Source organism: Cydia pomonella, chromosome 1, assembly GCF_033807575.1.
Source record: "Cydia pomonella isolate Wapato2018A chromosome 1, ilCydPomo1, whole genome shotgun sequence".
NCBI lineage: Eukaryota > Metazoa > Arthropoda > Insecta > Lepidoptera > Tortricidae > Cydia > Cydia pomonella.
Window position 1 is genome coordinate 11,603,848 of NC_084703.1, and position 25,718 is coordinate 11,629,565.

Genomic DNA, 25,718 nt, shown 5'->3' on the forward strand with positions numbered 1-25,718 from the left:
TTAAGTCATGTCCGAATTGCACTATGATCCACAGATCAAATTACAACTCTAAATGTACTAATGATGTACTAAGAATGAATTCTAATTAATAATTTATATAGTCATAAAATAAATATATAACATGATTTTTTTAGATAATTAATGCGAATATATGCCTATTTTGATTAAGTGTTCACAAAGTACTAACAAGGTTAATAAGTAAGTTTAATTAGGAACGGATAAATAAAGTCTATTCTAGACGTATGGACCTGTTGAACATATGATTGAAAATAATGAAAATATTTAGCACTCAATATAGAAAATGAAATTGCTACCAACTATGTAAATATTTTAGAATAAACCTAAAATAAAACGATAATCTATTATGATAGCAATTATTCAAACAGAATATAAAACTGATGTAAAAAATTGACACATGTGACAGATCCGGTCGTGTGATACTATTTGTCTTTGGCCATTCATTCGAACGCGATCGATTACTCGTTCGTTCCGCGCGCTCTGCAACTTTTCTAGTAGTTGTGCGTGGTTGGTACGTGAGACTTGGCGCTCGGCGGGATCAAAAATGGCTCTGTTCAGAATTACATCTACGAAATTAGTAGAAGTGCAGGTAAATAACTATATATCGTATTTACGTTTCTCTTAACAACGCAAATACCATGTTTTTCGCTACTGTTTTTGGTGTTATCTCAATACTTTATATAACCTACTTGGCCACATTTTGAGTTTGAAGTTATGTAATAATAGGATTCTTTCTATATGAATCTTCTCAGGTATGCTAAACAAATTAGTGTACCTTCAATAAGAATAAGACTCGACACTATTCCGCGCCGCGGGCCCATTTTAGCGAGCTGCACTCAACTGCCGGTGAGGCATTTGGTGGCGTGTCCTATCTCGAGTGTCGTTCAGTTTGTATCAAAAACTACACGTTTTGGATACAAGTATTACTTATAACGGCTGACTGGTTTAGGTTTGTATTAGTTATTTTAGTGTTTTATATTTTATAAAATGTATGTAATATATCTCTGGTTTTTATGTTTGTGAAGTTTTCGTAACTACAGCGTATACGGTATGTTTCAAACCAAAGTGTATGGCCCTATGAAGCTATTAATAAATACAGGAACTTCAGAAAAATTTAAAGTTTGCCTACTTTAACTCTTCTAGGAATTGAATGGTCACTAAACATCTGTTGATGCATCATTCTTCAAAATCGGCTCAGCATTTTTGACGCGATCATGAAACACAATCGATCTACATGCATTTATGTTACAACTTCATTTTCACCTTTACTTTTCCTCCTGATGGGTAAATTGAATTGAAGAAGTTGAAGAAAATGTAATCGACTTGGTTGCTAACTTAACCGGGTTGTTAACTTAGCGGGTAACTTGTTGTTGGTTGGTTGGTGTAATTGGCTTGGTTGGTTGGACAGATTAAACAGAATATAAAATCATTCTAATAAAAAGAGATTAATTGTATTTAGGTGCCAATAAGGAAACTATATCATTTAAACATTTTTCAATTTTATTTATGGTTTGTAAACTATTGGCTTAGCACCCCTGCATACAAATTTGTATGTATGGGATGTGTGCTTTGCGGACTGTACTTCAACTGTCTCATTCATACTAAATAAAAAAGCAATGAATCCAATTATAAATAGGGTTACCAGATTTTAAAAAAATACCTACCTGACCTGAAAATTACTAATAGATAGATAGATAGATAAATCATTTATTTGGCAGCTGCAAAAACACACAATATAAAGTTTAAATCATCATAAAGAACACAAATTATTACAGGAACAAAATAAAAATAGCACAAAAGAAAATTGAGACAACAAAATAGGCATAATTAATAAACAATAAAATAAAATAAAAGTACCTACCTACATACTCTGTGCGTTGCAGCAGGACAAAAGGGTCACGGCTCAGTGATACTCTTCACTCTTTCGAGCGTCTAATGTCTTCCCTAAGCATAAAGATCAGTAAAAAATAAAGCATTGGGCATGAAAGGCACAATACAATAAAATGGCTGAAGTGTTCTTATAAGTACAATTAATTGATTGTTTACAATTTATATATTTTCAGCATTTAATTAATTTATAAAATATTAGTCAAAGTTAATATTTAAGGGTAGAAGTAAAGGATTATGTATTTCGCAATAAGCAGAATTGACCAACTCAAACCTTGCTTAACATTTTCAAACAAACAAATTTGAAATATCACCATAGTTGCATGTGATAAGATTGATAAGATTACTGGTATTTTTCCATTTCTTGAATTAGGTAGTCCTTATTAATAAGTACTTAAAGAATTATTCTCATTTACTCAATCAGGAGAAACTGTTAAAAAGTTGTATTAAAAAAGTTATAAAGTCAGACTATGCTGATACATAATTAATTATTATGCATTACAACAAAATTCCTGCATGTAATAATGATAAAATTGAATTTAATCAGTAAAAGATTTAGATAAGTACATACATACATAGCTAAGTTAGTACTGCTTTAAGGAAGTAATCTAAAAGATTACTTTGCTAACTTCACATTTCATTTGCATTTTAAGACAATAGTAAGAAAAACGTGAATTAAAAGACAATATTAGTAACTTGCATTTTTATAATGCTTAATAGGTACTTGTGGGCACTGTATTTTCTTAAGAATTATTACTCATAAAATCAGAGCAGAGTTTAATATATATGTTTTATGGCTTACTAGTTAGTTTTTGCTTGAAGGGGTGACACATATCATTCTTCATAATCTTTTATGTTGTGTTACCTATAGGTACGTAGGTATTACCTATACCTCCTAGTAAACGGTATTAATTAAACAATTTTCCTTAAAGGCGCGAGGTCGATATTTGAACGTGTAATTTAGTTTAAAACGCCGTGTTTAGGAAACTTAGAATATATTCAACCAGCTGCCAACTAGCATAATGTTTACATCAAGTTGTTCAAAACCGGCGCCCTTGCGTAGCGATCTGTGTCAGTGTCACGCACGGTGGCGCTTACTAGATAACTGGCACGTCATCCATCGAGTGCCATCACGATTATTCCCACTTGATAGGCGGTTACATTTAGCTTAGACATAGCTATATTAAAAATTAGAACACTGAACCGACCTAAAAATAGGTTTATTTAACCGTTTTAGTGCAGGAGAACTGAAAAATAACTTTAGAATTGAAATAGGTATCATAAACAATCATTGTTTTATAAGGCTGTACGATACCAGTCGGAAGATTTGTAGCGTAGTCGGTCTGTAGCGAGACAACTTGCCTTTCAAAAGTTATTGAGATGGCAACAGCGCCAACAGCGGTGTCGTCACGTGCCATCGCTGCGACACCACGTGATATAACAGGGGATTATCGCAGCATCTATCACGATAGTGCTTATGTATTCGAGAAGTCTCCGATTTCGCTATCTCGACTGGGATACGATGACATTCATTTGCAATGCGTGTCCTCTGTTTCGCCCCCTGCTCTAAAGATAAACGCTCATCCGAGTGCGGCGCTCGGCACGCGCCCAAATGTTGACCAGTTACCAACATGAACACTAACCGTGCACTTTGAACCCCATGACAGCGTGAAAAACCTATACCTATAGTGAATGCGTTCAAATGAAATCTATGCCTTCAGATGGTTGCAATTAGGTAGAGATCTCTTCTTTAAGTTTACGAATATTCTTACTGTATACCTATACACACAATCTCTATGCTAAATATAAACAAATATGTAAACGCAAATGGTTACGTAGCTTCGTTATTCAATAATGGAACTCTCCATTGGTATTAAGTACGTGGGTTTAGAGCAGAGCCAGTTACCAAAGGTACGCACTTGTGCTGTTTTTTCCATAATTTTGGCAATGCGCCAAGAATTTTAAACGCGTAAATTAGGCAAGATACGACTCTGTTGCCTTCAGACACTGAGTTAAGAAAATAGTATTAAAATCACAAGAAATTCAAGTCTTTCATAGTCGTTCGTAAACTTGTACAAAGAAGTGGCATAAACTCTGCCTTTATGATTAGTTACCTATATTGCTATCAGTATCGGGGCCTTAAACATTTCTGTAGGCAAGCTGCGAGCCGACCCAGTTAACATTTTCCTCAACTGTTTAAAATTAATACCTTAAGTTTTCAGTCGGTGGAAGCTATGTACGTTCCATAAATGCCCCGTCACTTGTGATATGAGTAAGGGACTGGTCCCTTACTCATATTTATTAGTTTATTAACTATTACGGCTATAACTGCAGGGAAATCCCAATGCTCGCCTACGAACCTTGGGGCGAACCTCCGCGAAGACCGAAGTTCGCAAATTACGGGCATGTTTCTCCGTCACTCTGATTACCGACTCCCTTTTAATCTAATTAAGACGTAAGATGCCCGCAATTAGCGAACTTCGGTGTTCGCGGTAGGCCCTCTGAGCATGGTTCGGGCAGCTTACGGTTATTTATGATTTAGGTACGTGTAGGATGGTCTCCTCAGGATAGTGATATTTATGTAAAAACAAGTGTCAAGCTCACTCACTAGTATAACCACATTTATACTATAAACCGTAAAACCCTCGTAAATGTGGTTATACTAGTGAGCTTGACACTTGTTTTTACATAAATATCACTACCCTGAGGAGACCATCCTACACGTACCTAAATCATAAATAACCGTAAGCTGCCCGTTATAGTACTAGTTCAAAATACGGAAAATAACAAAAAAAGGTACTTTTGTGGCCAAGGTGCACAGAAAATGCAAGCAGGTATAGTGATGATCTCAAGGCGGGATTCCACCAATGTGCGGCACAAGCATTTCTGTACTGAATATGCTTATGCGGCACACTGGTGGAATCCCGCCTTAAGGTTTACATAAATCAAGTGTCGAGCACAACAAACGGTCATGATCGCCGAGCGCCATCCTCTGACTAGTCGTAAGATATGACGCTCTCAATGTCAAGGCCCAGGCGGTTATGGCTTCTTACGCGTCATTCGTGTTCGTTTTTAGGGTTCCGTAGCCAAATGGCATAAAACGGAACCCTTATAGTTTCGCCATGTCCGTCTGTCCGTCTGTCTGTCTGTCTGTCTGTCCGAGGCTTTGCTCCGTGGTCGTTAGTGCTAGAAAGCTGAAATTTGGCATGGATATATAAATCAATAAAGCCGACAAAGTCGTACAATAAAATCTAAAAAAATTTTTTTTTTTAGGGTACCTCCCCTACAAGTAAAGTGGGGGTGAAATTTTTTTTTCGCTTCAACCCTAGAGTGTGAGGTATCGTTGGAAAGGTCTTTCAAAACTAATAGGGGTTTTCAAGAAACATTTTTTGATAAAGTGAATATATTCGGAGATAATTGCTCCGAAAGAAAAAAAAAAAAGTTGCCCCCCCCCCCTCTAACTTTTGAACTATAGGTCCAAAAAATATGAAAAAAATCGTGGAAGTAGAACTTAAGAAAGACATTAAATGAAAACTATAGCAGACATGATCAGTTTAGCTGTTTTTGAGTTATCGCAAAAAGTTTTCCCTTCATAGTAAAAAGACTTTAATTAGGTACTGATTATGCAAATTTGCCTATTTGTTTAACTCGGGTGAAAGGTACCGTTTCATCCCTTGGTTAACAATTTACTATACTTTAAGCTTCAGTTTAGCTTATTGTGACGGAAGAGTAACTACGGAACCCTACACTGAGCGTGGCCCGACATGCTCTTGGCCGGTTATTAGTAGTTGCCAATGCCTGTTTAGTAGTCCAGTGACATTTATTTTTAACCAAAACAAAGTTTCTCAAAACATGCTTCTAAACCTACCCTACATAGGTATTTATTTTATCAACCTATACCTATACATACCTATATTATTTTATAGTATAATATAGGCATATGTATTCTGATATAGGTAATTGCTTTAGTGATGTAAGCTTGTGGTCAACATGGTTTACAATATTAGAGCATTTAAGTAATATCAGTTATCATCTCTATTTGTTTCCATAAGTAATTTTACTAAACTTTCAAATCTTATTAAAAGCATTCTTTCCCTTTGCGTTGTCAATGAATTAGAGTTCGTCTATGCTAACTTTCGATTTGAAACAAAGTGAGGGAGTGTCAATGTTGCAAACGTGATATTTTCGTAGAACTCTGACATTAATCATGAATTGATGACATTGCCAGACATTCTCACTGCAAATGGCATGGCATTTTCTTGGTCTGACTCTTCCATACATTGAAGTCATTAACTAAAAGTGCTTTACTTAATATTTTTACATTAAATTTCAAGGCATTGTCTATGACAATATGACCTAAGTTTTTGGTGGCATATCAATATGCAAGCACTTATACACTCCTCTAATTGATAGCGGTTTCTTTTTGATTCAAGCTTCACTTTATCCGTGACTCGAAAGACTCCTGTAGACTTTATCAAAATTATGAATGATCAAGGTGTGTGACTGAATAATGTTTGACTAAAGAGAAAATTCACGCGATACTGCAAGTAATAGATATCTACCACGATCACCACGTCCTGTGACGTTAGAAGTACGTTAGTTTTCTACTATCGAAGTGGGCTCCCGGGGGCCTAGCCAAAATGACAATTTTATATTGACTAATGCTAAACGAAAAGTAAAAATGTATCGGCATGACTGATGCTAAGATAAGTCATGATTGACGTTTTCTATCTACGATTGTCATCTTGGCTAGGCCCCCTAGTCTTTAATTTAGACTCGGAGACATGAGTTCTTACAAAGTCTAGACTAGACTGTCAAAGACTTAATCGCGTAACAGAACAGATAAGTTTACTGGGTCGCTCACGTAGGTGATTGAACCTCTTAACTTGATAATGTCCATACCGTACTGTAGATAGTACGGCACGGCCGCAGGTATCGAGTACACTGCGACAATGGTCACGTTCCCAGGTTCAGAACACTAGTCTTACAAGTACCCCTTGCTCGCACAAAACTGCTGAGGGAAGCCTCGCTAACGAGGGCCATTCGCACTATCAATAAACTTGCGTTGAAGTTGGACATATTTACGTGCTCTCTGAATGATCTCACAAAGGCTGCAATGATAACATTAGGTTAAGTTTATAATTATATAGTCAATAACCCTGATTATTGGTTTGTCGCTTATCTATCGCATTAGGCTAAACCTGTAATGATAGATTTAAGTTTTATTAATAAATAAAAAATATAAGGCATGTGAATATTGCCGGTTGTGCAAATCAAACACTTCTTCCTGCCGCTACTTTACCTTACTGGCCTATAAGCACTGATGAAACGTTGTTAATTGACGCGTTAAAGGGAAAACTGATTAAGATGCCGAATCGAAACGCACACGCTGAAGTTAAAACGCTCTCCAGACCAGATGTGATCTTTGATTTGATTGTAATCGTGGCAACGGAAATCACCAAGTTATACTAGGCTCGAGAAGAAATGTCTTCTGGATTAAGTACAAGTAGGTAGGTAACTGGCTTCAAGCGTCGGAACTTTTGGCGAGGTCATGACATGACGTCACTAACAACATCGGATGAATGCGGATGAAGTGCGAATTACATTTGATTAAAGTCAATGAAAGCCACTTTGTAGGCTTATACGATAAAAATGGTACTTGGTCTTCGTCGCGGCTCTCCCTCGGTAGTACCCGATTTGATTGATCGGTGATTGGTTGTTTCTAATCTAATAATGTCAGTAAAAAAAACCGGACAAATGCGAGTCGGACTCTCCCACCGAGGCAACAGAAATATGTCATATGTGAAAATGTCAACTGTCTAGCTATCATGGTTCATGAGATAGGTACAGCCTGGTGACAGACATACAGACGGACAGTGTAGTAATAGGGTCCCGTTTTTACCTTTTGGGTACGGAGCCCTAAAAAGAATCACTACATATATCGAAACAAGAAATGGAAGACCAGTTTACAAGACGCTGTTATAGTTTGAAAAACCAAAAGCACTGTAAAGTCCTAGTTACGTGCTTCCATAGTTACCTGCTTGATCTCAGTTCTGTGACTTCTGTGGGAAGAAATCCTTAGAAGGGTTAAGCTTGAAAAATTATAAATTCAGGATAGAAAACACTTCCTGTTTTGGAAGTTGGTTTAATAGAGACCTCGACTGCAGCGTTATCATGGTCGCATTTTTATCACCTGTCATTATGCCTGTCACTGTCACTTTCGCACTAACATACTTGATAGAACGTGACAGGCATGGCGACAAATGATAAATATCAGATGTACAGAGTTGCATCAAAACGCTAGCGATACATTTTTCGCGGCCTCCGTGTCCGTGTGTGATATTAGGTTACATAAGACGATCGAATTAGAATAGCGCCGTCGGGTGCATCGATCGACTAGCCGTCGGCTGAATTAAATATTGCGGCTACGGATTGGGAGCGTGCATGAACTATAGGAGGCAGCACAGGAGCCGTCAGATTTTTGGCGCGAGGCGTAAATGTGATGTTTTTTGTTCCGATGGAGCCCACAAGATGGCAGAACCTACTATGCACAAGAAAACACTTGACATGTAAATGTGCCTGTTTATGGTTCCGATTCAGACCACAAGATGGCAGACCCTTCAACGCGCACGGTCCTTATAGGTATTGACTAAATATGTGTATGTGCACCTATTTAAAATGGTAATAAGGGTAATCGAAGTTTTTAAGACCCTACTTATACGTTAAATAGTTCACGGCTCTTACGTAAATAATGAATTTACCTGTACTATTTATTTCTACTGTTTATTATAATTGTATGTAAATTGCCGTGTTAATGTGCGTTTTACATGGTTTACCAGTACTGTTTCTTCGATTTCAAGGAATTCCACATTGATGTTGAGCGCTTGTAGGGACTTTACTTCCGCAGCATGACTTTGTATAAAAAAAGTGCTCCGTTAACGCAGTTTTGTACGGAGAACTAATAAATAAATGAATTGAGATGTTTTTGTACATAGCTTGTTATACTTCCTCTAAAAGACCAAGGCTACATGAAAAAAAAACGAGTACCAACCTACAGTTTCTTTATTACCTCTATCTATAATTTAAGTATTACCAAGTACATAAAGTATTAAAAGACATCGCCACGAATATTCCAACGGATTTGACATACTTATATTCTTTTTTATCATACGAAAGCAAAACGAACAGCTCTTTAACTGTACCAAGTTACTAAATTGTTTCGAGAAAGGACTACATAAATTACAATACGAATGCCCCGTAACCTGTAAGTGATCTATTAGTAGGGTTCAATTCGATTAGCGGGTTGCGCGGCCCTTGCCTGGCGCCACCGATTGAGCCGCTGGCCCACAATTGCTCTGATCGAGTTACGCTAACGAATCAGTCGAGTTACTTCATTGATTCAATCGCGACGCTCTGGCAGGTGATCACCTTGAATGGTTCAATATCACGGTTTGATTTAATTACTGTCGGTCCAAAGGTTACAGCTCGAGTATTGTTTGTGGTATCAACCGGTGTGTGGATTGTGGTGTTATATCACCGCATTTGGTTTTCATGTTTGCCTGACTTCGAGTTAAATAGCTGTAGGCTTCGATACTCTCGATCTTTTTATACCACGATTGATCCATCGACCGCCATAGACTATAAAAGCGCTCCCTTTTGAAGGTTAATAATGATTATAAAAGAATAAATACCCTAACCGAAACTTATTAAAAGGGTGGATCAACATTTTCGTTTCACTTATTGCCATGGTTACGGTCGCCTGGATCACTTTTAAAACCCTGGTTTTATGGTAGTTAAAATAATCAAAAATTCTTTTCATAATGGGGTTATCTACTTAGCATATTAGTAGAACGTAATCCACCCAAAAACGTTACTGGAAGAATGGCTTGATCTCAAGAAGTCTTGATAATGATAGATAACTTTATAAAAGAGCGTGTCGGTACGCTTAAAACGTCGTACTTATATTTATATTTATTCTGTCGTACAGAAAGCATGCCCGACGGCATCTATTCTGCTTCGGGGCCTGAGCGCCGAGAACACCAACCTGAAGAGCGTACTCCAAGAAAAGATCCCCAAGGAACAGGAGAAGATCCGCGACTTCCGCAAGAAGCATGGCAGCACTAAAGTCGGCGAGGTCACCGTCGATATGGTAAGTCTCACTGGAACTCTTAAACTAATAAAGAAAGATGTTCTTAAGTAAGTGGTACGGGCGATCCACTAAGCTTCTCACTAGATCCTGAGACATAGTAGAAAATATTTTTTTTTACTGCAGAAGTTCGGTAACCATTCAAGTTGATTTTGACACGAAACATGTTTCTAGGCAGCATTTGCCAAACTATGGGTCGCAAGAGATGTGGCCCCAATTTGGCAGTTTTTGTTAAATGGGTCGGAGGTGTTCTAAGGTTTGCATTTCAAATACAATCTGCATAATATATGTACTTCAAATCTTGCCCTTATTCGTAGCTACATTCTAAATCGAGAATTAAAAACAAATTTTCTAAATATAAATATGTATAAATATTTACAGATATTCCGTGTCCAAAGTTCATATTTTTTTAAATTAAAGACTTACAGGATCCTTTATGTATATTTGGCATGAGGAATGTGGTTTAACACCAATTAGCAGCGACGAGGCTGATACTCACATCATTACGATGATTCACCAATGACATCTGTGTTGACATCCGCCACACCGAGCTTGAGAGAAAGCACGCGGGTGAATAAAACATAATTTAAATTCACATATTGTCTTCCATTTGCTTCGTCGCATACTTAAAGAAACTGCGACAGATTTACGAGTATGCGGCGGAACACTTTTTTATGATTTATTTCTCTTGTGAATAAAATATTAAATAAAGGAAAAAATATATACATTTTTAGAACTTTAATTGTGCTATATGCAGGCATAGCAATATGTACACAACGTTTTGTTGAAGAGTTTAGTGGAGTGAGTTACGTGCCCAGTTTCATTATAAATGATAATAAATTCGTTCATGTTTACACTCATTTATGATTTCAATTGAAATTGCACGCACAACTCAATAATAAAGATGCAACGTAAACTAAATACTTAAGATGCATGCTGATAGCAGTATCGCACGTGTCTCGCAAAATCGCACGTGTCTCGTAAAATTGCATGATATTTAATTTCTTAAACCAAATCTTTGATATCGTATACACCTAACTTGAATATATTACTATAAACAACGTATTTTTCTCGTTAGATGTACGGAGGCATGCGTGGCATCAAGGGTCTAGTGTGGGAGACCTCAGTCCTGGACGCCGACGAGGGCATCCGTTTCCGCGGCATGTCCATCCCTGAGTGCCAAAAGGCCTTGCCCAAGGCTAAAGGCGGCTCCGAGCCCCTACCCGAGGGTCTGTTCTGGTTGCTTGTCACCGGCGATGTTCCCACCGACGCTCAAGTCAAGGCCATCTCCAAGGAGTGGGCACAGAGGTAAGCCTTACATCAAATGAAATTCATATACAGTCGGATTCGAAGAGTACATAAATAGTGTTCTCATTTAACTTACTTGATGGTTAAATTTTCGACTGCGCAATACTCGTATTATAACCGAGTCTAAAACACATTTAAAAATCTCTTCTTGATATCTGTTCCTATTAATTTTCTACCATGTGTGTCTAAAAGAGACATGATTATAAGACGTTTATTAGCAGTGATCGGGGTTTAGGTTGCCATTCGGGGTAAATGACCTCAATAACTGCTAATTTAATGTCGTATATTTCATAAATATATTACTATCACTTAAATAGCACTTTTTAGGGTTCCGTAGCCAAATGGCAAAAAACGGAACCCTTATAGATTCGTTATGTCCGTCTGCCACTTTTTTCCGAAACTATAAGAACTATACTGTTCAGACTTGGTAAGCAGATGTATTCTATGAACCGCATTAATATTTTCATACAAAAATAGAAAAAAAAACACAAAATTTTGGGGGTGTCCCCCCATTCTAAGTATGGGGAACCCCCAAAATTTAGTGTTTTTTGGACTCAATTTTCTTTTCTTCTTCAATAATAATATTGATGTTTCTAATACATAATACAAGTAGAGTAAGTTTCAAAAAACAAATCCTTGAAATACTAGGTGAGACAACTTAGTGTCTTCGTACAATTTGTATCATTGCCATCTAGTCGCTAGAGCGCGTTAAGTTTAGCATAGTTTACTGTAGCATTACCTTACCTATATTATATATAGTTCTTAGTGAGAGCGTTTTTAGGAGGTAGGTGCACGTCTATTGCAATGTATAACTTATCACTTATACTATTATTGTACTTGCTTCTGTTGTTTCTCCAATAAAATAAAATAAAATAAAAATATCATTTTTTTCTAAACTTGCGCGAGAGACACTTCCAAAGTGGTAAAATGTTTGTTTAATAGGTATTAAAGATGTATGCATATTACTATTTCAATTTGATATACCGCGGTGTGGCATCCAAAATCCCGATCACTGTTTATTAGGCTGTAGCCCTAATTTTATTGTATATTAATCCGTCCAGTGACTATTCTTTGTTTCATCAATATTTTTGTTATTGAGTGTGATTACTTGCTTTGCGTACCTACGCATTAACCAAAGTCCGATTGAATACTTTGACTACGTCGAAGTGAGTATAAAAATGTCAGTATCAAATTATGCGATAACAATCCGTGCTCCGTCTCCGTGGTCCGGACGTGTCCTCTGGGAGCGAAAACACGTGCGTGCAAAATACTATCGCACGTGAACGAGTCAGTGTCAGAGATGCTATCGCATGACGCTCACTCGATAACCTTAAAATGACTTTACTTGACGTACAGGAAATTCTGGAAGGAAATAGCTGCGAGCTGCAACTTTGCTACGTGAACTTGCACTAAAAAAACGATTGACGTCATTCCTCAAGTACCTGTATTTAGGATCGATTTACCTCATGTATTCCTACTATCAAATATGTACCTATATGCATTAAAAAGAAAAAAAAAATACCATATTATTGATGTTTTCAAGGTGGATAAAACTATATTAACTATATATGTATTTAAAATTTAGTTTTACCATCCTGTGTTCTAATAATTCGCACAATCCCATTCGTAACAGAATAATGAATTACCTGACTGCATTTATTCGCCGTATTTCAACGCAGTACGCCTTCAAATTAGTTGAAGCTCCTCTACGCGTCCGCTACGCGTCTTCCGACAAAATCGAAACTCATCCACGAATTGCCATTTCCCGGCCTCTGCAATAATGTACTATTTTTGTCTTTCAAAAACAGAAAAGAAAATGGTACCATTCGATTCCTTACATTTTATTGAAAAATACGCAATATTTCAGGGTTAAAAGGGCAATTTTCTTGATCTTCCACACATTTAGGACAGACTCATATGTGACGTCACGTCACATTATCATAGCGCTTCAATCGTCGAGTGCGAGCGTCAGACTTTAACTCTCATTTCTGACCTTAGTGTTGCTTAATGCCATTAGTCCTATGTAGACATTTGATGCTCAGGAAAATCAAGATCGATTGACATTATTTACAAAAAACTGTCAAGTAGCCAATTGTGTATGTGTGCTAATTGTCCCGAGAATTTGAACGGTAATATTCTCAAATGCGGAGTCCATGTTTTATTTCCGTTTACTCTGATTTTTATTAATAAACTACGTATCCTGTGTCAAAATGACTGATTTACATGAATTATGTATGATAGATATCCATTACATTAATATTAAGAGGGAGTAGAGGAGGGTATTACATCTTACATCGCATAACCAGTATTTCTTTCATCGACATCTTTCTAAATTTATTATTATAAATGATAACAAGTATACCATAAATTCGCACTGTCACATACATCTTCGATAGCTCAGTTGGTAGAGCGGTGGACTGTAGAGTTATCAACTGTTATCCATAGGTCACTGGTTCAAATCCGGTTCGAAGGAAGCTTATTGCTTTTTTATCCGATTTAAAAAAGAAATGGGGTTTAATTTTTGTTTTATTTTATCCAGTTGCGGGAAAACGGACATTTTCTTTTAATTGATTTTTTTTCTATTCTAGTGTGCTAAAATAGTAAAACCCGCAAAAAAAACTACTTGAAAGAGGAAATGGGGTATCTGGGTTGTTACGCCATTTCCTCTTTTAAGTAGTTTTGTAGTAATAAGTATAGTTAATGTCATAAAATAACTTAGTCTCTGGACAAAGGCTGATCTCCCGTGCAGTCATCATCTACGTAGCATAGTCCCGACATTTTAGCCACGCCTCACTTGGGGAGGGATCTACTCGGCAACCTAATCCTAAAAGTTCGCAGAGGCACTACTTTTTAGGAAGCAACTGTCTTTTGAGTTTTCAACCCAGAGGGGCAGAAATTCATCGGTACAAAACAGTGGTTTAGTCCCACGAACTTTGGCTTAAAGTGGTGCGGGTAGTAAAGAAGGGTAATGTTTTTCGAACGTATGTATGTATTCTTTGAAGGCCTACACAGACACCGCATTATGAAATATTTACAAACACTACCAGGTCACCACACTTGGGTGCAATTTTACTTGTAATATGCTACAATTTTAGAAGCAGCAACTAAGTTGTATTTTTCATCATTTTATACTACAACAGCCCAGGTAAACTCCTAAAGCTTACGTTACTCGTCGTAAATGTGGGCGCAACTGAAATAAGCGGTTTCGTTCCCATACTAAATTAGTACGGGAGCGCTTATGTCTGGTGACCTCGATAGTCGTATGTGCTCCGTTTAGTAGCTGAGCTGGTCTGTGATGATGAGTCGTCAATAAGTTTTCCTTGTTGCTGTCAGGGCCGAGCTCCCCGCGCACGTGGTGACGATGCTGAACAACATGCCCGCCAAGCTGCACCCCATGTCGCAATTCTCCGCGGCAGTCACCGCGCTCAACAGCGAGTCCACCTTTGCCAAAGCTTACTCCGAGGGTGTACACAAGTCCAAGTACTGGGAGGTAAGTACTTACACATTTCGTAGTATTAATTTATTTACAAGGCTTTCTGGATCCGCTGACTGTAGATGCACACAGAAGGAGGCCATAGGAACTCTAATAATGATAAAACGACGCAACCTAATTGTGTTTGGATTTGATATAATTGTTTTGATGAGTAGTAGATGCGTGTTGAAAGAAAAGTACATTCGGCGATAAAATCTCGTATCAAAAATGAAATTATCGACAAAAAATTTATTATATTTGACTTGTACAAATGTACATTTATGTAGTTTAATACATAATACACAGCCATACAGCCTATAATTTCTCCCCCTAGTACGTGTACGAGGACTCGATGAACCTGATCGCCAAGCTGCCCGTGATCGCCGCCACCATATACCGAAACACTTTCCGCGACGGCAAGGGCATCGGCGCCATCGACGACAACAAGGACTGGTCCGCCAACTATTGCACCATGCTCGGCTTCGACGACCCACAGTTCACCGAGCTCATGCGCCTGTACCTCACCATCCACAGGTTGGTTACCTTAAGTCGTGCCGCCATTCACGACACAAAGGATGGTCCGCCTTATGCCACAAAATACATCGTCGGCTAATATCGCAAAATTCTCCGGAGGAGTTACGTTACGAGGTTTGCAACTCTAGGTATTCTTGAAATAAACAGCAAAACCCTAATGTCCTTTAATGGAGTTACGAGCTTTGCGACTTTAGCCAACGATATACCAGTACAAAGACGTATGATATGACAGTATCATACTAAACATGTTAGTACTAGGCTTCGTAAGTTTCTCCCGTGAAATTTTGGTACTTATTCCTATAATTTATATTATGTGTGATCATACTAAACATAGACGTGGACTAAGCTGTACTAGATACCGGGCTTACGATGCTTATCAATTAAAATAATGCTTCTCGTAGCTGCTAGGTTTTATATTGTCACTTACGTCCACGTGATATAAAAGGACTGTAAACCATAAAAATGTATTGCTTGTTTATGTTACACTGTTGTGACTAGTAAGGAATATATAGGCGGTGATTCACTCACAGTGTTTAAAGCATGGTGTGATAATCCTATAGTTGTTATTGTTTTTCTTAACTAAACATTGACTACGAAATAACTTCTCCCGATAAGTGCCCACTATACTACAAATATCGCAAATAATCTTACGTAACTCGCTTTGTATTATAGTAATGAACATTACGATATGCCTTATTTTGCTTAGCTATTGTTACAAAATATTATCACGGAAAAAATAAATTTTAGACAATTGTCAGAAATGGTGTTAACACTGTAAACCATTCATACAAAAGACGTACTTAAAATGGTAATGTCAATAATTGGCAAGCGTTTGGTCTTAGCGTGCCTGACGGCTGCGTGTCTACTTGGCAATGCGAAATTATAAGGCTCCTTGTCACGAGCGCTCTGTCCTTCAATGTAACTGACATTAACTTCATCACCGTTGTTTGTTGTGTGCCGTGTTGTTTGCTGGCTGTTTTATCTTATCTACTTATTATCTTCTGTACAGTACCTAACCCTCTGTGGAAGCAGATGCAATGCGAAATATTACAAATTAAATGGTTTGACCTGGATGTCCGTCCTCCGTTTCATAAATCATTTATTTCGTGGTAAAACTTAATTTACATACAGAAGTATACATAGGTATATTACAAAAAAAAAGACTAAAACATATTCCAATTGTTTACCACGAAATGGGCTCGCCTCAGCATAATGCTGACCTAAATGTCACCGCTGATCTTCCGGCGAGACCATTTGCAGGCCACGATTGCAACTCATATATTTATAAATTAAAATAAATAAATTGATTAATTTTACGTAATGACGACGTTTGACTTCACGTAATCAAATTGACCGAAAGTAATTGCCACCATAAATAATTAGATTAAGTTTATGATTTTAATCCCATTTAGTTAGTTTTTTAACTAGTAATTTAAGTATATTGTTATTACGTAAATAGTTGTAAAGTTGACTTTTAAAAGAAATTGAAAAGATTTAGTTGCAATAGATTAAAAATTCTGTCATGTTAACCGTATCGTAATGAACTTTATAATAAAATAATGACGCCTGGAAAAACCACAACTACGTCCATAATTAACATGTCATTAAGACAACACTAAATACCTTTAATAACAGGATTAACTCCTAAATTGACTGATTGCGATTAATTAGATAATTTAAAGGGGCTGGATTAGAAAATGTAACGTAGTAGAATATACTAGCCCCCTTATTCATAAACGTGTACTAAAGTTACGATGCCGCTGATTATCGTTTGTCCCTTTCCATCATACCAATACGTCGGAAAGGGACAAACGATGATCAGCGGCATCGGAACTTTAGTACACGTTTATGAGTAAGGGGGTAAATGTTTGATTATGTTGGAAGTCATAATAGTTTTGTTAGAGTTAACCACCTTGAGCTTTAGCGACAATTTTTACTCCACTGTACACATTTCATAAAATTGCGAATGTTTTGTATAACATAATTTTTAACCTAGCTATCATAAATTGCTCAAATTTCTCACTCTGATTCCACACATCTAGGACTAGGGTGATTGCACCGTCTGTAGTTGCAAAATTACTCAGTGGTATTTATGCGAAGTGCGGCAACCCGCTCTAACCCCACAAAAACGATAAGTAGGTCAATGGACAATGGTTTTTTGTACCCAAATTCTGAACATGAAGTATGATGTATAATGAGCTGTTGTTCTGCAGTGACCACGAGGGCGGCAACGTCTCCGCGCACACAACCCATCTGGTCGGCTCTGCGCTGAGCGACCCCTACCTCTCCTTCGCCGCCGGCCTCAACGGCCTCGCTGGACCCCTGCACGGTCTCGCCAACCAAGAGGTAACAATGATTAAAATGTATCAGAACGAACCTGTCCACAAAACCGTCTAACCAATTACAAGCACCCTTTTGGTTCAAAACGGTTAATTTATAAACAGTCTTAAACATACCGACCTAGCTAAAATTCTATAAAGAAATAACTGGGTTTAGGTAAATATATCTTATATTTATCCAGGTATTCCTAAAATTATGATGATCCGCGTAGCGAAAATACTTAATAGTAAATTTTTTCTCTCGACTGAAATAAAGCATAATAAAATTTATTTTTAATTTGATAGCCTCGTAGAAGAATGTAACCTTTGAGCTTTACATGTAGATAAACATACATTTGTTTCATCTTTGATTAGATAATGTACAATACGGATCAACTGATATGGCAACTCGGCGAAAATTATACATGAAATAGCTTCGTTACAGACATATTTTAGTACATGTAGGTACATACTTGGACAAATGTTAAACTGAATGAAACTTGTGTCAACAGTTACTTTACATTATTCGGTGTCTTATCCATTCATATCGGTTGTCTGTTGTAAACACGCATATTTTACAAGGACAATTTTATACATCTAGTTGTTATTTATAAATGTATTGTATATTTAGTTTCCATATTGTAGCAAAATTTAAAGTATTGAATTTGGAGAATATGCATGCTTACAAATTGATTCACTGAAGTAGCTTATGTAAGTATTACGCACTAAAGATACAGGAATTCTGTCCAGTTACATCCTTGAACTGCAAGATTGGATAACGTAAAGTAAACATTACATGATTTATCTTATCCTAAACTGATTTAATACCATAAAATGCCTATTTTTTTTTCTATTAATACCCATATCATTTGGCAAAGTTTCGCCGGTTTCTTATACATAAACTTTATTTGTTCAGGTACTTGTTTGGCTAGAGAAGCTTCGCAAACAGGTCGGCGACAACTGGACGGAGGAGGGACTCAAAGAGTTCATCTGGAAGACGCTCAAGTCTGGCCAGGTCGTGCCTGGCTACGGACACGCCGTGCTTAGGAAGACTGATCCCAGGTAATTATAAATATGAATAATACCTTTTTTATCAAGCCTTTTTGGTGATAAAAATCGTGCACCCTTTGAATCTCTCCATCATAGATGTACTGTCTTTATGGAATGCGTTTAGCGCCGCTGCATCGTCTCGCTAGGCTCCTTCGGGCAGCTCACCATGCTGACAAAAAATCCTTTTATAATAGACCCAGACCAAAATAGACCCAACAAAGCTACTTTGCGCCAATAAAAAGCATAAGTAATATATTATTGCTGGAATGTAAGTCTTTTATATTTAAAAAAAATATTTTTTAAATAAAAATAACATCGCCTGTTACAACTGTACGTAAAAACGATTGTCTGCTAATTACGGCTTATAAAATACGGATCAACTGATGTGCTATGGTCTAGAGTTCTGGGGCACGGCTGCGGAATGGCAGCGTGTATTCATTTTGCAGAAACGTGCAGTACGGATTATATCATATGCCCCACACGGAACACCCGCTAGGCAACTCTTCGTAAATAGAAACATAATGACACTCACATCACAATACCTATTTTACATAATTAAATATATTAGAAGTAACATACACCTATTTCCAATAAAGACATTTAAAAGTTCACGTATTACACAAAAACACAAAAATATGTTGGACTCGACATGTTGTCGACTTGCGAAATCCAACAAAACGGTATATGTTGCGGGGCCAGGTAACTATAATAACCTACCCGACAACATAAAGAATATTGAAAATGATCTGATATTCTACACTCGATTAAAAAAATGGCTGACTACAAATGCCTTTTATGACATGTCAGAATATTATAATAATGATTTGAATTTTAATTTAATTTATTGGATGTATGAATTGTGGTGATTATTACTATTTTATATTGTTATATTTTATATTATTTAATTTGAAAATTATGACATGTCAGAATATTATAATAATGATTTAATTTAATTTATTGGATATTTGAATTGTTTTGATTATTTTTATACTGTTTTATTTTACTGTAATTGAATTTGATTATTATTATTTATTATCTTAATTGTACTTAAATTAACATCGACCTAATTATATATTGTATTACCTTTTGACGTGTAAAATTTGTAATTTTATCAATAAAGGAATATGAATATGAATAAAGCAAAACGTATTGTAACGCGTCTTAATATTTCAACTCCCATGGGTCTACATATATGTATTTGCCATCCAATAGTCTTAGAAAAATAAAATTTTCGGAAGCTAGGGGTTAAAGCAGTTCTGATTGATATACCTTAGCTAAGGGGGCTAAGGGTAAAGAGCATAAGTGTCTAGATGTCCTTTAAACGCACTTCGACATTTGATACGCAGTTAAGCTTCAAGGCGCAAGCCACCAGTGTGCGCCACTAGCATTTCTGTATCGAATATGCTTGTGACGCACGCTGATGGAATCCCGCCTTAATATTGGCTGTGCACACTTTTAACTGATGTTTCTGGAAACGTATTATTCTGTTGATAGCAAAACAATAATTTCAAAACTATTAATAAATAAATTTAATTAAAATATTAACCACCTTGTCCCATAGAGTCCCAGCGTAAAATGTTAGATTAAGGCGCACTTCTCTTATCTGATTTAGAGCGTTAATTTCAGCAGGGCGAGGCATAACAGCATCAAATACTTTTAAGCAAGGAGCGTACTTTCTACTGAAAATATTTTAGCTATAGTAAAATGATAGCAGTTTCAGTTTTAAATAATGGCTTAATTTTGTATAAGTAATATGAAGAAGTGTAGAATCACGAAATGGCATTATATTGTAAATATCATAATGCCATTGTCTTTATTTGTTCTAAATTTCAAAGCAACTTAGTCTCTAATAGGCCTCAACGTCAAAGATTTTCCTTGTTAAATTCGTCAACGTTATAGTCAATTTAATATCGTCCAAGTCCAAAAAATCCAAAAATACCCTTATGTTAAAAAAGTACGTTACTTTAAATGCCGAATTGCCGACAGGACTGCTTTTTTAAATACAATAAGTTTTTACATAATATGTATAGTTCGGGTCATCAATCATCATTTGTCAAATTTAACCTTTATTAACATGATGCTACGAGCCAAGGCACACGTCTTCGTGAATGCACGATCTATTTTCGCGGTAATCTCATTAATGACACGCCCATAAACGTTACTTACTCTTATCTAATTAATAATTATGGATTACTTCGCCGAGAAGATTATCGTTTCTTGTTCTTTTGAGAGAGATCCATCTCTTCAGTACGTGACAAGTCACGTTTTCACTTTTGTAGTCACCTCCAAAAGGTTTTAAATTGAAGAAATAAAGGTTAACTAAGTAACTAGATAATTATTGTTTCCAGGTACACTTGCCAACGCGAGTTCGCCCTGAAGCACCTGCCCAACGACCCCCTGTTCAAACTCGTCGCCGGCGTGTACAAGGTGGTGCCCCCGATCCTCACCGAGCTCGGCAAGGTCAAGAACCCGTGGCCCAATGTGGACTCCCACTCTGGCGTCCTTCTACAGGTACGTTTCTGACCGCTTATGACTTGCGTAACGCGACTGTTTACCTGTGGCGGCTATTCAAAGCAAAATTGTAGATTTCATATTTAATTTTTACATGTTTCATTTGCCTTTGAATAAAAAAACTTAGACTAAGTATATTATGGCAAGGGTAGACTCCAACCTAAAAAACCCACAAGTCTTGCGCGCCTGAGATCATAAGTAAAGATAAAATGACGATTACCAAGTTAGTTAGTCGTTAATATGTAATGTGTTGTTCGCAGGGCACCTAATTTATCGCAAACGGAAAAAGGAGTACTATTTAAATTATAACAATTTATTAATGTTTACACAAAACGTGTCATGGTTTTAACATTGTACATATTAATATTTCCTTATCTTGAGTGGACTCAAGTCTATTGTCAAGGACAGTAGCTCCCACATTTATTTTCAATAAAAAAAAATAACTGAATCTTTCTCTGCATGTAAAGTAATATTGATTTTGTATGCTATTTGCAAAATATGAAATGAGTTAATTGATCTGTCGCCCATTAAAGTGATCATATGCTGTTTAAACAACCTTCTACCGTGACCCTGATTAGCGTTGTTATCAAGTCAGACCGCCCGTGAGAGTATACATTTTATTGAGTCAACTTAATTGACATGGCTAATCTAATCGGCTTCTACGCCTCTGATTCAAACGTTTGGAACACTTCTGTCGTTATCTTCAATGCTGATGGCACGATATGCGCGGAGGCCGCAAGTGTTGTTTAAAAATAAACAAATACTAGTAAACAAAATCGGTGGATAGATCATTCGATTGGTTTCGTGTATTCCAATGAAGCTTGCGTCTACGAAATGAAGTCAACCCTATATCGCAAACAAAATTGATACAGATATTATCACGATGAGAAGTCCAGACAAACGATTAGATTATTTGCAAAATGACGGTGGTCGAGTGTTAACGAGAGCGTATGTTTTGCAGTATTACGGGCTGAAGGAGATGAGCTACTACACGGTGATGTTCGGCGTGTCGCGCGCGCTCGGCGTGCTCGCGCAGATGGTGTGGTCGCGCGCGCTCGGCCTGCCCATCGAGCGGCCCAAGTCTCTCAGCACCGACATGCTCATCAAGCAGCTCGGCAAGTAACCGCCACAACACCAACAATTCACAACGACCACTCGGTCCAATGAATTGAACAAACAGTTCGATTCACACCCGACCCGATAGTCAATACCGACGCGCTCAGCGTCACAGATCAGAAACCAATCACCTAGAATTGTATTAATTTATTATTTCATCTAGTAGTAAGAGTAAGTGATGCATTTGTTTGATTGCTGTTTGAATTTATAATTATTATAATTGTTGTTTAACGTAAGCAAATATTGCTACCCGTGTACTTATTTCTGTGATGATATTATTGTTTAACTTTATATATTGTATTGTAAATTATTAATATTATTTATAATTATTAATATTATTTACTATGCTAAAATTATGTTTGTTATATACCTATTATGACAAGTATCTGATTGACTAGTGGTGTGATTCGACTGCAAACTTCACTTAGCTGTGTAACGAACGAAACTACCTAGTGTTGTAGAATTCAATAATTAATTCATAGAGCGGTATGCTGTGCATACCGCACTATAGAAAATTATGTATATTATAGTGTTAACGTATACACATCAACATCATCCACTATTTATTGAAAACAAAACGAGTAAACAATTTTGTAGTTGACTCAGTATTCTTTTCTGCATTGTAACCGCAATAGCTGTTAAAGTACATAGAACATAAAAAGTTTTCAAGTTTGTAGCTTCCTCACTAGCGTAGTCGCTTAGAGTACGATTTTAACGGGGATTTACGTCATACTTCGCTATACTTTCCTTTATTACATTGAAATATCTGTCACTTCAAATTTTCTATCTTCAAAGTAAGTTTAGGTAGCTATTGTAATTTAATTTTGAGTTACCAAAGTATGTACCAGGTTGTTGAATGTACACTATGTTTTTGATTTAATATTATTGCGCCGTTCGAAGGTCGGAATACGCTCAGTGCTGATACCGAACGTACTATGACCCCACGAACGCGATATAAAATTATATCATAATTATGTATTCATGCTAGAAAAGCAGATATTTTCAACCAACCTTACGCCGTGGTTTTGGAGTTATCTTCATATAACTGGTTGGTTGGTTTTGGAGTTATATTCATATAGATCTTCATTTACATAGTGAATTCATTGCTATTTATTAAAGCCATCTCATTTAGTGTTGGCGGCCCTCCGTCTTGTGGGAGATGGGAACGTTGGTTTGTCAGCGTGTGCTGTAGTTGTATACAAGACGCGATCCAATAATTTGACAATACTAATAATAAATTGGTACGGTGTAGAAATTGCTTGTATTATTTATTAGCCCCATATACGTTTACTCGTGTATCATGTATCATATTAGAAACAGACAACGGTTACAGTTATAGTAACAGGCGATAAGTATTGTCCATCCGTCATTGGAAAGAGACCATTGGCTGTTTTCGAACAGTGGCGACCGTATCACTGATCGTATTAGTATGACGATAAGACTAATATGGACGACTACCCCAAAACCGCCTTTTCATGCAAACGTGGCCCCCATTCTCCTCTTTGGATATTCAATTTAATTAATTCAGAATTTTTAATTCCATATATTCCATTGAAAATATTTTGCCACAATTTGATGTATATCAACCACAGCTATGGGTTTCCGCGTTTAGGACGCGAGATTCACACTCCACTTCCATAGTTGTCGAACCCATGGCCCAAAATACTGGTCCTCTACGTAGTAATAGTTCAATACCGTTGAGCAATATTTATGACCGCTGATTGTATGTGTTCTGCTATAAGTGCCAGTGACCCGCTCACCCATCTCTTGGCCTTTGCAATGGATTACCCAACGACAGGCTAACCCATACCAACTGATAATCCATCAGGGAACTTTTTGATGATTGCTTTCTCTTGTTACTTTTGCCTTTCTGTTATAAAACTAAACCATTTTTAAACTCAATAACAATAAAATTGGGTCAATTTGTAAAGAAATTTCCTTACAACTCGTAGCTCAATTGGTTAAGAGCAAACGCACGGATTGCGGAGGTTGCGGGTTCAAGTCCTGCCGGAAGCGTACATTTTTCCATTTTTTCTTTAATATAAAATTTGGAATTTCCTAATTATTAGTTTTCATTGCCTTACAGTGTATTATGTTACTCTAGTTAAACATGCCACCGTCGCCACCAACAAGCCAAACTTATGGCTCTGTTTTAGATGCTAAGTGTGCTTTATGCAGTTAAATAGATTTAAACAAGCATACATTACTCGTACTGAAAGGGTAACCCTTTGCAATGCAAACCGTTACACATATCATAATAATACGCTCGATACCAATTGATTGTACTAGTTACCTTTTTGGTAAGGATTTGCCTGTTACAGGCAAAGTAAATACATGTGCAGAACACGTACGGAATCCTCGGGAAGGGATAGCGAGCTGCAGCTAGTCTTTTAGTAGTAAAAACCACCATATAAAAAAAGATATTAATAGCATCCCACTAAATTAACTATTTTTTTAAACAGACGCAGAGGATGGAGAATTATTACCAGCAAAGAGCGCAATCTAGTACCAATAACGAAGATGTATTTTTGAGTATGCTGCTGCTTAGTTAACATCGAAGAAATAAAATAGTTAAGTATTTGTTTTACAAGGCGCCAAGGCGGCATAGTTGTTGTTTAACCCCTTGTGCTAATATTGATATCCGAGTAAGTGAAAGATTTCAAAATTGACCCACGAACGTAGCGAATTGTTGCGAGGAAAAAACTAACTGTAAAACATTACAAATCAGATTCAAAATATTTATCATTCAAAATCATCACTTAAAAAGTCTATTCTATCCAAAATGTGCATGGGATTACTTTGCCTCACATGTGTATAAATGCAATTTTCTTATCAGTTTTTGAAGCACAAAGAGTCTTTACGCGCTGGTGTGGCGAAAAAAAAAATGTTTTTATAACCTTGAAATGTTCTGAAGGATATGAGCTATAACAGCCAATTCCGCAGCGTGAATATTTTGTTAGGTTAGCTCAAAATCTGCTATACCTATACAAAGTCTAATATAGTTTCTGTTACCAAAGACTGCCATTGGAACTTTAACATTGGCTGATTATTGTTATGAATTCGTAAAATATATGTTTTACTTTGGTGAAAAATTAAAAAAAAATTAGATTCGTATGATTTTTATTTTTAAACTGGATTAAATATCATTGCACATTTTTTTTACATAGGTATGTATTACACATTACTATTAGACGTATTACAATAGAACAAATTAACTGGAGGCCTTGGTCACTTTTCCTTAGTATTATGACATTTATTTCAGTTTGTATTACACATTATTCTCACCTGCTCGTTGCCAAGTCCGAGGGGCATGCTTGTTTTCTACTTGAACGTATATTAGGTACTCTCGTCTCACAGC

General features: G+C 36.8%; 1 protein-coding gene and 1 non-coding gene across 2 annotated transcripts; both read left to right on the forward strand.

Moving 5' to 3' along the window:
• Positions 1-448: 448 nt before the first annotated feature.
• Positions 449-23,615, forward strand: LOC133534782 (probable citrate synthase 2, mitochondrial). Its single transcript, XM_061874062.1, has 9 exons — positions 449-607; positions 9,893-10,054; positions 11,130-11,359; positions 14,693-14,849; positions 15,166-15,365; positions 17,579-17,711; positions 18,600-18,745; positions 21,082-21,244; positions 22,206-23,615. The coding sequence occupies exons 1-9, from the start codon at positions 563-565 to the stop codon at positions 22,365-22,367; spliced, it is 1,398 nt and encodes a 465-aa protein (XP_061730046.1). The 5' UTR covers positions 449-562; the 3' UTR covers positions 22,368-23,615.
• On the forward strand, positions 13,746-13,833 carry Trnay-gua (transfer RNA tyrosine (anticodon GUA)). Its single transcript is given in 2 exon segments — positions 13,746-13,782; positions 13,797-13,833. It is a non-coding gene; the product is annotated as a tRNA-Tyr (tRNA).
• Positions 23,616-25,718: the final 2,103 nt, after the last annotated feature.

Excerpts from the sequence above, each read along its gene's own strand:
- LOC133534782 (XM_061874062.1), top strand. The coding sequence starts at position 563 with ATGGCTCTGTTCAGAATTACATCTACGAAATTAGTAGAAGTGCAG. Across the intron at positions 11,360-14,692 it reads TCCAAGGAGTGGGCACAGAG|GGCCGAGCTCCCCGCGCACG; the intron begins GTAAGCCTTACA and ends TGTTGCTGTCAG. Across the intron at positions 18,746-21,081 it reads CTTAGGAAGACTGATCCCAG|GTACACTTGCCAACGCGAGT; the intron begins GTAATTATAAAT and ends TATTGTTTCCAG.